A 12,421-nucleotide genomic window follows, 5' to 3' on the forward strand; every position below is an offset into this window, starting at 1 on the left:
TCTGCCTGCCTGGTACTGTCGTGCGCCCCCACACACAAGCGCAACGAAAAGTACCACCTTACCCCCACTCGGGCAAGGTGCTTAGACAGGGATAAGGCGGTACAGTCCAACTTGCTTGTGTGTGGGGCGCACGTGGCTGTAGGGGCAGGAGGAAGTAGAAGAGTCGAAATTGCGATCTTTGAACCTTATTTGGAGCCAGACAGGTTTCATCTGAAGTTGGACAAGATGTTCAAAGCTTAGTAGCTAGGGTGATTCCTTTGTCTGCCATTAATAGTCCTTCATGCTTCTTCTTTTATGATGTATTTCTAAGATTTTAGCTTGTACATCTTCTTCCTTTTTAATATATTCCTTTGGTTTCTCATATGAAAAAAAAAAAAAAAAACTTATGGGTGACTAGTAGCAGCGCTACGGTTAAAAACATTAAGGGAAAATTTCACGGACACCCCCTAAAAGTATCCAATATATCCGAAACTTACCATATTTCGTCAAAAAGGCACAGACTACCCTTATTTTATGAAGAAATATGAACTTAGACCACTCCGTTAGGCTTTTGGGGTTAAGGTGCTGTTAGTTTTCTCATAATAGCCAAATTACCCTTAGAAGGATTACATGTACCATAATACCCCTTAAGGGTAAAACCCTCTTTTACTAATCTATGGCAGAGAGAACCAGTGTTCTGAAAAGCCTAATCCATCACCGGCGGCATCCAACACCGGAATCCATCATCTTCCCTATTCTTAGCGGTTCTCCTGTTTATTGACACTAGCAGAAAAGCATGAGTAAACCAAATGTGAGACCATTTAGGCATTACACCAAGGATTTGAAAGTTTCCGATGCAACTAGTTTGGAAGAAGTGCACTCCCCAACAGATCAAGATGATGGGTGATAATAATCTTTCTGAACGGATTGTTCAACCCAATTTATCAATAATGAAGAAATGAAACGCAACAGCCGTTACGATCAATCTGAGAACAAAGAAAAGCAAAGAAAGATCAAATATTCCGAACAACGAACAGATCCCAACTTCTAGGGCAACTGAGATCAAAGGATGAAACGGACGTGCCTTTGAAGCCCACCGCTTTCCCTTCCTTAATACAACAAACAACAAATTAATTGAACCAAGAAAGCCCTAACTTTTACAGGCAAAAGCTTTTGAAGATAGATTTCCTCCAGCGACACAGAGAGAACGAAGAAACGAAGAGGCGAAGATATGAGAAATATAAATACATAATAGATGTGCATTGAAAGAGAGACAAGATGACGTTTTTTATTTTTTTCAATTTCTTTCCCCCCTTTATTCTACAATAGATCGAACAAATGTTGTCGTTTATCGGATCCGGTTACTGCAAAACCGTCTTGATGTCAAGCCATTGAATGAAGAGAAGTGGATTCCTGGAATGGGAGCCATTCATGAGAGTCTATACCGGAAGTGCCTCCCACTCTGTTTTGATCACACAAGTCATTTATACCTGGGAAAAATCTCCCTCCGGGACATTGATTGTACTTCTTTTCTGGATGTGTTGTGCACTGAGTAAAAATTAATCCATATTGCTGCTTGGTTTTGATCCCCTTCCATGTGCTGGGTGGAAAATGGGAATGTTGGTAGATCAGGTGAATGTTATCAGATTTGCTTGGGGTTAATTAATATACAGGACAAACATGTTTCTTTTATCAAAGGCTTTTAATTCTTGGATGTCTCTGTTCTTGCGTCTTCCTCCTTCAGCCCAGCGAAAACGTTGGAAGAGAGAATGGTGTGCCCACAGTCCTATTTTACCAAGTCAAATTGGTTTATTCAAGAGAGCAAGAGCACCGACTGGACCCACGAATAGCCCTAGTTTCTCAAGCCTAAAACCCAATCCTGCTGTGATGTAACTCACTATACCCAAATCTGAACCTATAACTCAGAGATGGAGAAGGAAAGGGATAGGGAGATGCCGCTGGTAATGGTCGCCGGAGAAGAAATCGCAAGACTTTATTGAAAGAAATCGCCGAAAATGAAATTGCCAAAGATGGTTTTGTTCTTTGCGCTCCAACGGGAAGAAAGAAGAAGAAGAAGATGAAGAAGGGGTACCTGTGTTACAAATCTCAAAACGTTAGGTACTCTGGGTGTTATTTTTTTTTATTTAAATAAATAAGAGGGTAAAATCGACTTTCTACTTTGAGTGACACTTAGAAGGGTAAAATCGACATTTATCTTTCGGGGTATCAATCTGGGCTTAACGTTTGGGGGAAGTTTGCTATTTTGACGAAATATAGTAAGTTTCGGATATATTGGATACTTTTAGGGGGTGTACGTGAAATTTTCCCAAACATTAAACGCACCTTAAAACACACCACTTGAAATCTACACTGTTGAAAATTTTAATTCAATCTTAATCGTTGAATATATAATCCCACTCAACCTGTTCACCATTAGAGCAGGTTTCACAACTTTACCCTTTCCTGTCATTGTCTCCCTCCTCTCCGGCGGTGACCCCTACCTCGGACCTCTTTCCTCCCACCACTGCAACTCTATCCCAACCCCATTCTTTCGTCGGAGTTGAAGCCATTGTGAACGTTAAAAATCACCGGATAGGAATGTTAAAAATTTTTTATTTGGGTTTTCAGATCTGAAACTGTAGACTGAGTTTTCAATTTTTTTTATTCACCCTCCTTCGTTCTTCGCCGAGGGTTTCAGAGGGTGGAGTTGGGAGGACGAACAAGGGATAGAGAGAGAAAGAGATGGGAAAGCATCGTTTGGGGCGAGGATTGTGTGAGAATTACCATAGTAGCAGAGGAGAAGAAGGCACGGTGTAAAAGGGCAATTTGGGGGGACCCAATGAGGCTTTACCTTTCCTTTTGCTGCGTTGGCTGCTGCAGGCTTAAGTCTGAAAAAAAAATTCATGCTTTAGCAAAACTCGGTGAAACTACATCAATAGCCCACCTGAGGCTTCGATCAATAATGGCAGAGGTTGAAGGATCCCTTAATTTCACCCTCGTTCCTCCCCTCTCTCATTTTTCTCATCCTTGATTCTCTCTCTGTTTAGAAAAGATCACCTCTCCTTTTTTTTTCTTTTTCTTTTTTTTCTTTTTTTGTTTTTTTTTTTTCTTTTTTTTTTTTTTTAAGAAAGCTGAATGTTTGAAGAGGAAGAAGAAGACAATATGGAGCAGCTAGACTCGAAACTACAGTTTCAGTTTTGGAAAAAAAAACAAAAAAACAAAATTTATGCCCAACAAAGTTGAGAAATCCAAAAAAATGGGAAAACCTGAGATTGATCTTTAGCTTGAGCAACCCCAGCAATTTCCCATATCAACAATCTTTCCCGTCTGAAAGGGAAGAAAGGGAGAGAGCTACAAAGGCAGAGAGATAGAGAGAATAGAAATTACAGGAAGGGCATGGCGGAGGTGGGAGGACGGAAGTGGACGGTGATGCTCAGTGAAAAAGAAGTGAATGCCTTAGCCAATAGTAAGTTACATTGTTTCACACCATCAATGGTTAGGATTAAAGGTAAAATGTTCCACGATTGAGATTTAATTGTTGCTTATAACGATGCATTTATCGGTCCCGCTGCGACTCTTTTCCCAAAACTTATTACATAATATTAAGGCACTGATTGTGACATTCTGTTTAATGACACATACATAGGACATAAACATTGAAAAACTAAAAAAAGAAAAGATAGGTAAGAAAAACTAAGTTACATTAGAGGTGAGATATTGAAAGCTAATTAGGGCTCAGTGGGGAATGCGAAGATAGAGAGGGACAAGATTATGAGGGTTGGGAGGTAAATCCCAAACAGAGAAGGCACTAGTGGAGTTCATCCACTTGTCTATCATCTCTGGGTGATGGCGGTGTATCACATCTCTAACGCTCTCTGTAGTGTTCACCCATTCAAGCCCCTTCTTTGTGTAAGTCTCCTCATTGAAGTAGCTCGTGAAGAACCGATCTGCTTCCAACCTCCTGTGTTCGGTTTGTCCAACCAACACCCACATATGTCAATTTCATCGATTATCACTAGAGAACAGAATGATTGATAGATCCAGATCCTTTACAATGCACTGTCCATAGCGGCCTGAGTGGTACAGACATAAGGCCACGTGCAATGATCGCCTTATCTCTGTTTCGGACAGGGGTAAGGGGGCCTGTGTCTACGCCACTCAGGCTGCTACTGGCAACACGCCGTAGAGGATCTGAATTGGTAGACATATGTGTAGTCGAGTTGAGAATTAGATTGAGTACCTGGTAGCCATGACGATGAAAATGACGAATGCCGTCTCGCTGATGGCGAATCCCTTGATCTTCTTCTCGGCCATGAGACCCACCAGTAGATCAAGTTGCTCAACATCATCATCGTACACTTCACGCAATGTTTGAATGGCTTCAGCGTCATCCGTCAGATCTTCCCATTTGGAGATTGGAATTAACATCACTCCCCTGCGGAACTCGTTGTACCTTGCAACTTTCCTCTCCCTATCCCTATAAACTGCATCAAATAACAACCACACCATATGTATCTCAAGTTCTTGAATCTTTCTGTGACTCATGAGTGAAGGGACTTAATTTCTACTTACCTTCAAGTGCTGGGAGATCAACGTGGTCAGGTCTATCAGTACCATCTGGGTTTTGAGGAATGAGGTCTCTCAGCCAAATTGGGTAGTTAAAAAGCTCCAAAGCACCGCATGCTTGGTGTCCCATGGAAACCATTTGTCTTTCAAACCCAATCTCAGATAGAGTTTTCTCTCCTTTAATACCGACCAGATCGGTTATTGGAACCCTGTTTTTGATATATATTGCAACGTTTTCATCAAATGAATTCAGATCAGCGTTAGTTAGTGATAAGAGAAAGAAATGTTAGTTTGTGTTAGTTAATTAATGGGGGTCTAAATATGAACCGATTCGTTTTGTCTCAAATTGGGATAAGTCAACCTAACGCACTGTGGAACTGAGATTGGGATTGAGACAATATTATATATACTGGTTTTGGATCCCTGCAATCTTTCGTAAGATTTTTCCCATCCTTCTTCCACAAAGAAGAGATTGGTGGAGTGACGAAAAGCAATGGAAGACTCAAGTCTAAACATTGTTGATGGTGTTACGACAAGAGATTTGATAACCTAATCGTCATCAACATACGTAGTAGTGTAAGGTACTTTTAATCCCTACATCTTCGTTTGTAATTTGTGGATAAATTGACGATATTACGATAAGGGATTCGATAGCCTAATCGTCATCAACGTACGCGGTGCAAGGAACTTCTAATCCCTACATTTTCATTTGTAATTGGTGTTCTAGATTTATGTAATGGAGAAAGGGTTTCAGTTTTAACACCTACAATGTTTTCTTCTAGAGAGAGAGAGAGAGAGAGAGAGAGATATACATTTCAAGTAAGGGTGGTGATTTGTTTGGGCCTGGAGAAGTAGAAAGATCCCAAAGGTGAAGGTAGTCCGGTAGAAGAGAATGCATCCTATAAACACTGACGAACTCCTCAGTCAGAGAATATGGAACCCCATGATTCTCAGTCTTCTTTAGGCCCACCACACCTCCAAAGATGGCTCCCCCTACATGCCCAAATCTATCCTTGAATTTCTTCCCCAAAAATCCATACCTGCAATTGCATTGAACAAATATCAAATCCATATCTATATCATCTTCAATTCTGAGAGAGATAGAAATAATAAGCAAGCGTCAGTGGCTCACCAATTGCCCCGCATAGCTCCAAGCATTGTATCGGTTTTAAGGAGTTCAACAGTCCAATCGATAGTGTGGATCTTGGCAATGACGGCAGAAGTGACGAGTCTTGCATGTCGATACAGATCTTCGTCTTCTTGAAGGTGAGGGTATTCCTTCTTTAGGGCAGCACATACGGCATTGTGTTCCTTCACGAATAGGGCTTGCAAGGTGGAGACACCTGCCCAACTGTTGCGCACGTCGCTAGATATAGCCACCCAATCTTGGTCATGCAGGAGAAGGCCGTCTTCCTCCGATATCTTGAGCTTCCCATCTTTATAGGTTCTGACTCTCCCCAACATTTTCGCGTTGTTCCCATATATAGAGCTTCCATCCCTTCACATTTCCAAATAATATTAACAGAGCTTCATCATAATAATTTTAATTTTTTAATTACTATTTCCCATGTCAACTATCTCCGTTATGTTTCTTGTTTTCTTTCTTTTGGCGTTGTGTGCGTATGAATGAATAGCCTTGCTTTCTACTAAAAAAAATTACTATTTCCCATGTATATATAATATATAACTTACCACCAAGGTGTCCGGGTGTTCAAAGTACCAATCTTGATATCGTAGAAACCGGTTGGAACCTCCTTGGTCTTGTAGAATGTGAATGTTTTGAGTGGGCACTGACCCTCTACTTCTCTTGGTGCTGTTAGCTCTACTTGGTTGGTGTCTTCCAAGTGATCAATCCAATCGTGTATCATGAACTGAATCCAAGAAGCTGCGATCATGTTGAATTGCTTTCCCGTGTCTATGAATTTTCTCCGGGCTAGAAGTTTCGTGGCCACCACCATTGGGTCTGGTTTTATACGTAGCTATGAAATACAGATGGAGCAAAAGCTATTAATACGTGCATGGTTGTTGTTGTGCCAAGCTTAGTACAACATGTTATGCAGATCCAGATCATCTACGGCGCAGGCTGCCCGTCCTGCCGTGCTGCGCAGACACAAGGCGGTGTGCATTGACTGCCTTACTCTTGCCCGAGCGCTTTGGTCAAGTGGGGGTAAGGTGATCATTGAGCATGACCCTGTGTCTGCGCAGCACAGACAGGACAGGACAGCGCGCCGCAGAAGATCTGTGTGCCATGATATGCTACCCACCTTCCCTAGATTTATAAATAGGGCTTAAGGTGTTTTTATTGCGTGCGTGGGTAAGCTTATGGGCAGCTGAGAAGATAGCTTCTCCGTTTAGGTAATTTTGGTCACATAGGTCACCGGTTAATCAATTATTGGTCCACAATTGGGTTCGTGTTAATCGGACTATAATCGCTTTTGAAACAGGCTTATATCAAATTGACTCAAACAAAACTGTGCCAATTACATGAATATTAATTAAAGGCCAATAGGGAATGTTACCAATTACTTATTTTGCATATCAAAAAATAAGGAATCAATTTCCTGCCCAGGAGTTGAAGGTTCGTGTTCACCTATCGCTCTCTATCTTTCTCCTTTGGGGAGAGAGGTCATTTCCTATCCCGAGGAGAGATAGAGAGCAGGAAGTGCTAGCGCAGCCTCCATTCTCGAACATGAATCATTTCCCCTAAAAATTAAATATTTTCTTAGATGGATTAAAGTGCTAGCGTCACAGGTGGCGGGATTTTCGCCTTTCTATGGGAGTGGGGCAATCATTTTGTAACCCCTATGTTTAAGCGCAGGAGCCACTCAACTAGGTAACGTTCTTTTTCCCATATATATATTTAGGAAAAAGGAGCCTGTCTAGGAGTGTGGCTCCTATGTAATAACCATCATGCTCCCATGAAAGACAGAAATCTTGCCTTTGTTGATGCTTCTTATAGAGAGAGAGAGAGAGAGAGAGGTCATCAAACTGAATCAGGTTCCTTTCCCCTGCACATAACCACCATGTACAACCCATCTCACACCATCCATTGGGTGTGATCCCCACATCCCATGGACGGTGTGAGATGGGTTGGGGTGGTTACCCGTAAGGGAGGAGATTAGTACTCCATCAAACTATCGAAGAGAAGAGACGAGAGAGTCAAGCAATCAAGAAAGTTGGTATTCGACAGCACTGTTAAAGATGGAGGAGAGAGCGATCACGAAACAATACATGCCTCCTCAACCCCTCCTCCCCCATCCCTTCTTCACTCATTGTCTTCCTCGTCTACCCCTACACCAGTATGGGGGGGCATTAATAGGGATGGAATTTTTACATTTAACAAAGGGCAGGCCCGTTATTTTGCCGCCCTCTTTGTTTGGGTGTAGGCACCACACAACCTAGTAAAGCTCTTTTTTGGGAAAAAAAAAAAAAGGAAATTCACGAATATCCCCCTGAGATATGGATTTATTACCGAAACATCTTTCTGTACGTACCTCTCTTACTTTTCATATTAATTGATAAGTTAATCCATGACCGTTAAATTGTTTAGAAAAACGTTAGATTTTTTACTGTACTGATCATATTACCCTTCATTATATACAAAGCCTCTCTTCCATTCTTTTCTACTTCTTTCCCAACCGAATGGAGAAGAAAGAAGAAGCCCAAACATGGGAAGGAACTTAACAGCTGCAACACTTTTGTTTTTAGATTGTGCACTAGGGTTTTATATCATCTGCAACACCTTTCTCTATGTGCATTTCATCTCCCTCTTTAAAGCTTGATTGGTCTACTTCACTATTGTACAATAACAGAGGCAGAGATTTTTGAGAGAGGAAGAATGCAATTGACGTGATTCCAATGGATAATAGTCAATTGAAATCCAGGTTCCTCAATCAATTAAACCCAAATGGCGTTCAGAAGTAGTGCTGCAGAGAAAATCAAAGAGATTGTCACAGAAATGGAAGTGAGAACGACCGTGCAGGCTTCAGAGAAATTCACTGCCGGAGATTCAAAGAGAACAGAGAATAACAAATTTGAAGATAACGGAACCCATAACCCCTACCTACCCACTCTCTCTCTCTCTCAGGGTTAGTGTTTCCTTGATTCATCTTTTTCTTCCTCTTCTACTCTGACACAGGAACAGAAGAAAAAAAATGGGGAAGGGACAAGGGAGGTTCTCTGAGCGAGAGCATGGTCTCTCCAAACCCTAGACGATTTCTTTGGATTCGATCGCTCCAGCTTTGGGTCTTGCATCCGGTGGTGCCCTTTGATACAGTTTGAGGGGAGTGAGTTTATGTAGGAGGTGAATGGTAAGTAAATGAAGGAAATTTGGTTGTGGGAGTTCCAACAGAAGTCGAACCCCTTGGATCGTCGCTGCTGCAAGTCGATGATTGCAGGTGCACAGGGGACGAAGAAGAGGAGGACATTAATGTAATTCTACCCTATCAAGGGTATATTGATCCTAAAATTTCTAAAACATACCTACCGTTTGTGACTAACAGGTACAACTAACGGCTTGGACTAACTTATAAATAATGCGTATAGATGGATGCATCAATAACCCAATTTTCCAACTATGCTTTAATCAGGTGGAATAGATCAAACACCCACAATATACAAAATCTTTGTATTTGTTCTTTCTTCCACCCTAATAGCTTAATCATCTTAATATTCTTAATTATTGATTAGGGTTAGAACAAAGACAAGGTACCAAACAATAGGGGTGGGGATGGGAGTTGGAATCGAGCCAGCCTGATCAACAAGGCACAGTCAATCTTAAACCCCATTTTTTCCTCTGTTGGGTTGGGCTAGCTGGGTTGTGGTTGGGGAGGAAAGACACCCAAAAAAAAAAAAAAAAAGCATCCCAATTCCCAATCAAATCGAACCGGAATAAGTAATACCAGACCTAACCTGAAACCGAACTGAAAAGAAGAAAGAGGAAATAAATGATGAAATACCTCATGCTTGTGATGAACAACAGGAGGAGTATTCCGGCCAAAGAAGGTTCCCTCACCACCTGCACCTTCGTTGAAAGGATCATTATAAGTTCCATCGACTGTCCTATAAGGATAATCAACCGAGTTAAATCGAACCCCAACCGGTGTGGTTCCCACGTTAATCAAGTTGTATTCTTGGTGAAGGTGTCTCCGGATAAGCAGATATATCATCCCCAACAACACTGGTAACCTATGCCATATCCCCATCTTGTCAATGCTGTGCATTATCTGCACCAACCCAAAACACACACACACACACACACACGCACAGCAAGAACAACAAGAATTTATGTTAATTAAGGGAGACTTACACCAAGAAGTGGACAAAGTAGGTAAATACAAAGCTTTTATTACCAGGAAAAGAAATTTATCGAAGAATATCATTCTAGTGACAATTCCATGGAAGTCTCTGTGGATGAAATGATGGAATGGTATGGCTAAGAGAGCCAGTAGAGATGCCATTTCTGGATACATTTTTAGTTTCTTCTCTAATATTATTGCAGGGCCTGGACACATGCCTCTCCATTTATAATTATACATCGAGATACACGAATGGGGCCCCATAAGGAGGCAAGAGAAGACTCACAAGGGATCAATATGATACCAATTCAGATAATCTACGGCGCAGCTGCCCGTAGTGTCCTGTGTGGGCCGCACGTGCAATGACCGTCTTATCCCCGCTCAGGCAAGGCATTTGGGCAGGGGTAAAGCGGTCTTTGCTTGTGCGGCTCAGTCTGAGCCGCTCAGGCCGCTACCGGCAACGTGCTTTAGAGGATCTAGATCCATATGATACCCACATGGGTTCCACTTCTTGGAAAACAAATAAATGTGGACTTGGTGTTGCTAAGGAGAGTTGAACCACCGATCAAACTCGTGACACAATTATCCCAAGGGAGTAGCAAACCATCAGGGCAAGCCCTAGATCAACTTATGGACACAATTCATGAATCTAACCATTTGGTGTCATTATTCCCTTGTCTCATATATTTTCTTTTCTTTTATGAATCGTTTGTCAATTTTCTGTCTTTTATTTTATTTTATTTTTCTTGTTTGGGTACTTTCTTGGTTGCTATTTTATTTCTTGGATCGATTTTTCTTCATCCGTTATGAAAAGAGAATCTCTTCATACATAAATTTTAGTGGTCTAATGGAATTTCAAGAGTAGTGGCAAGGGTATTTTGGATATTCATCATTAATGTGCTAATGGCGGGTTTTTCTTCAGCCACATTAAAGAAAAACTATTTCGTTATTTTTTTTTGTTTTTTCTTTAAATTATTTGAAATGAAAAATGGACTTGCTTTTTTTCCTGTTCACACTTCAAACTATATTTTAGTAAAATATAAGAATGGGCCGACATATGAAATGTCACAGGCAAGTCTAGAAAAGCAAAATTGGAAAATGATAGCCTCGTGAATTCCGCATTACAGGATTTGCTATCATATTTAATGGGGAGTCACAGTGTCAACTACTAAACCTAAGACCAATAAATTTGGAAAAGCCCAAGCACTACACATTAATATACCCGCCCTTAAAAAAAACCCTTCCATTCTTTGTGGATATTTTCTTTCTTTGCATGTAAGCCACACAATCACTTGTAATCGGCTAGAGGAAGAAGTAGATTCTCAATTTCTTTAAATTTATCACTTCTAAGGGTTTAGCTTCAGGTATAATTGGTCCTTGTTCCATGGAGCCCCAGATCAGCACCGACCAATTTTCTAATTGGTCCCAAGTCTTAATTATAATTGGTCCTATTAGTATTTTTTTTTTTTCCTAAAAGGACCATGCAACAAAAAGTCACACAAACACTCGAGTTGATGAAATGCACTTTGGGGGAGGAGTTTTGGATCCTTTACACGTATGTGCAGGTGCACGTACATGTGAGAAGCAACCATCTGTGCTACTATTGCTATTTATAAGGTGGGGAAGAGTATTTATGGAAATAAAAGGGACACTACTATTGCTATTTATAAGTATAAGGTGGGGAAGAGTATTTATGGAAATAAAAGGGACACTACTATTGCTATTTATAAGGTGGGGAAGAGTATTTATGGAAATAAAAGGGACATACAGGTGGTTGCCTCTCACATGTATGTGCATCTACACGCAGATGATCCAATCTGGGGGATTTTAAATAACCGCCCGACCCCCATGAAATGCGAAAAATGCCTTTATTGATATCTTCTCTTTTGACTGATTGGATATTGTAACTACTGCATAATTATGCCCATACTAAAATTTTCTATTCAAAATGGATCTAAGATCAATCCTTAAGTAATATTAAGGTATTCAAACCTTCACAAGGAGGAGATAAGAGTTACCTGTTGTACTACAAATGCAAAACCTCCTAGGGAATATTACTAGTTCTTGCCTAATCCAGCAACAATAGGGAAGACCAACATTTCTTTGTTGCAACTCTTGCATAAACAATAAAGACGATATGATCTCCTCTACATTACTAGGGTTCCAAAACCCTAATTCACAATTCACAGAGACAAGGGAGAGAATGACCCATGATTTTCCAAGAGAGAGAGAGGGGGGAAAACAATACGTACCTACGTATCGTATTTTATTGTGATCTACCAAAGAATCCTTAAAAAGAATATCTCTAATTCTCATCAAAACTATTTAAAATTAAGTACAACTACAGTAGATAAAACTCTTATGTCCCCAAAGAATTAAGTTAATTATAATAAAATCCCTCCACTTGACAATATTATATATAACATACCTACGGATATGAAGATAATTTCTCTCACCACCCTAGTCTTTCAGAAGGCCTTACGCAGAGAATCTTAACCATTGGTTGGACATCAAAACAATTTCAAAACCTTTAAAACAAAATCAAATAATATTTTACTAATATTTTAGAGCTTTTGTTA

General features: G+C 40.6%; 1 protein-coding gene across 1 annotated transcript; it reads right to left on the minus strand.

Annotated features, from left to right (window-relative positions):
- Positions 1-3,629: 3,629 nt before the first annotated feature.
- On the minus strand, positions 3,630-10,033 carry LOC122638340 (alpha-dioxygenase 1-like). Its single transcript, XM_043831257.1, has 8 exons — positions 9,897-10,033; positions 9,504-9,770; positions 6,238-6,524; positions 5,678-6,043; positions 5,358-5,585; positions 4,552-4,754; positions 4,220-4,463; positions 3,630-3,940 (listed from the first exon to the last, which is right to left on the minus strand). The coding sequence occupies exons 1-8, from the start codon at positions 10,014-10,016 to the stop codon at positions 3,715-3,717; spliced, it is 1,941 nt and encodes a 646-aa protein (XP_043687192.1). The 5' UTR covers positions 10,017-10,033; the 3' UTR covers positions 3,630-3,714.
- Between the last annotated feature and the right edge of the window lie 2,388 nt (positions 10,034-12,421).

Source organism: Telopea speciosissima, chromosome 8 (assembly GCF_018873765.1).
Source record: "Telopea speciosissima isolate NSW1024214 ecotype Mountain lineage chromosome 8, Tspe_v1, whole genome shotgun sequence".
Lineage (NCBI taxonomy): Eukaryota > Viridiplantae > Streptophyta > Magnoliopsida > Proteales > Proteaceae > Telopea > Telopea speciosissima.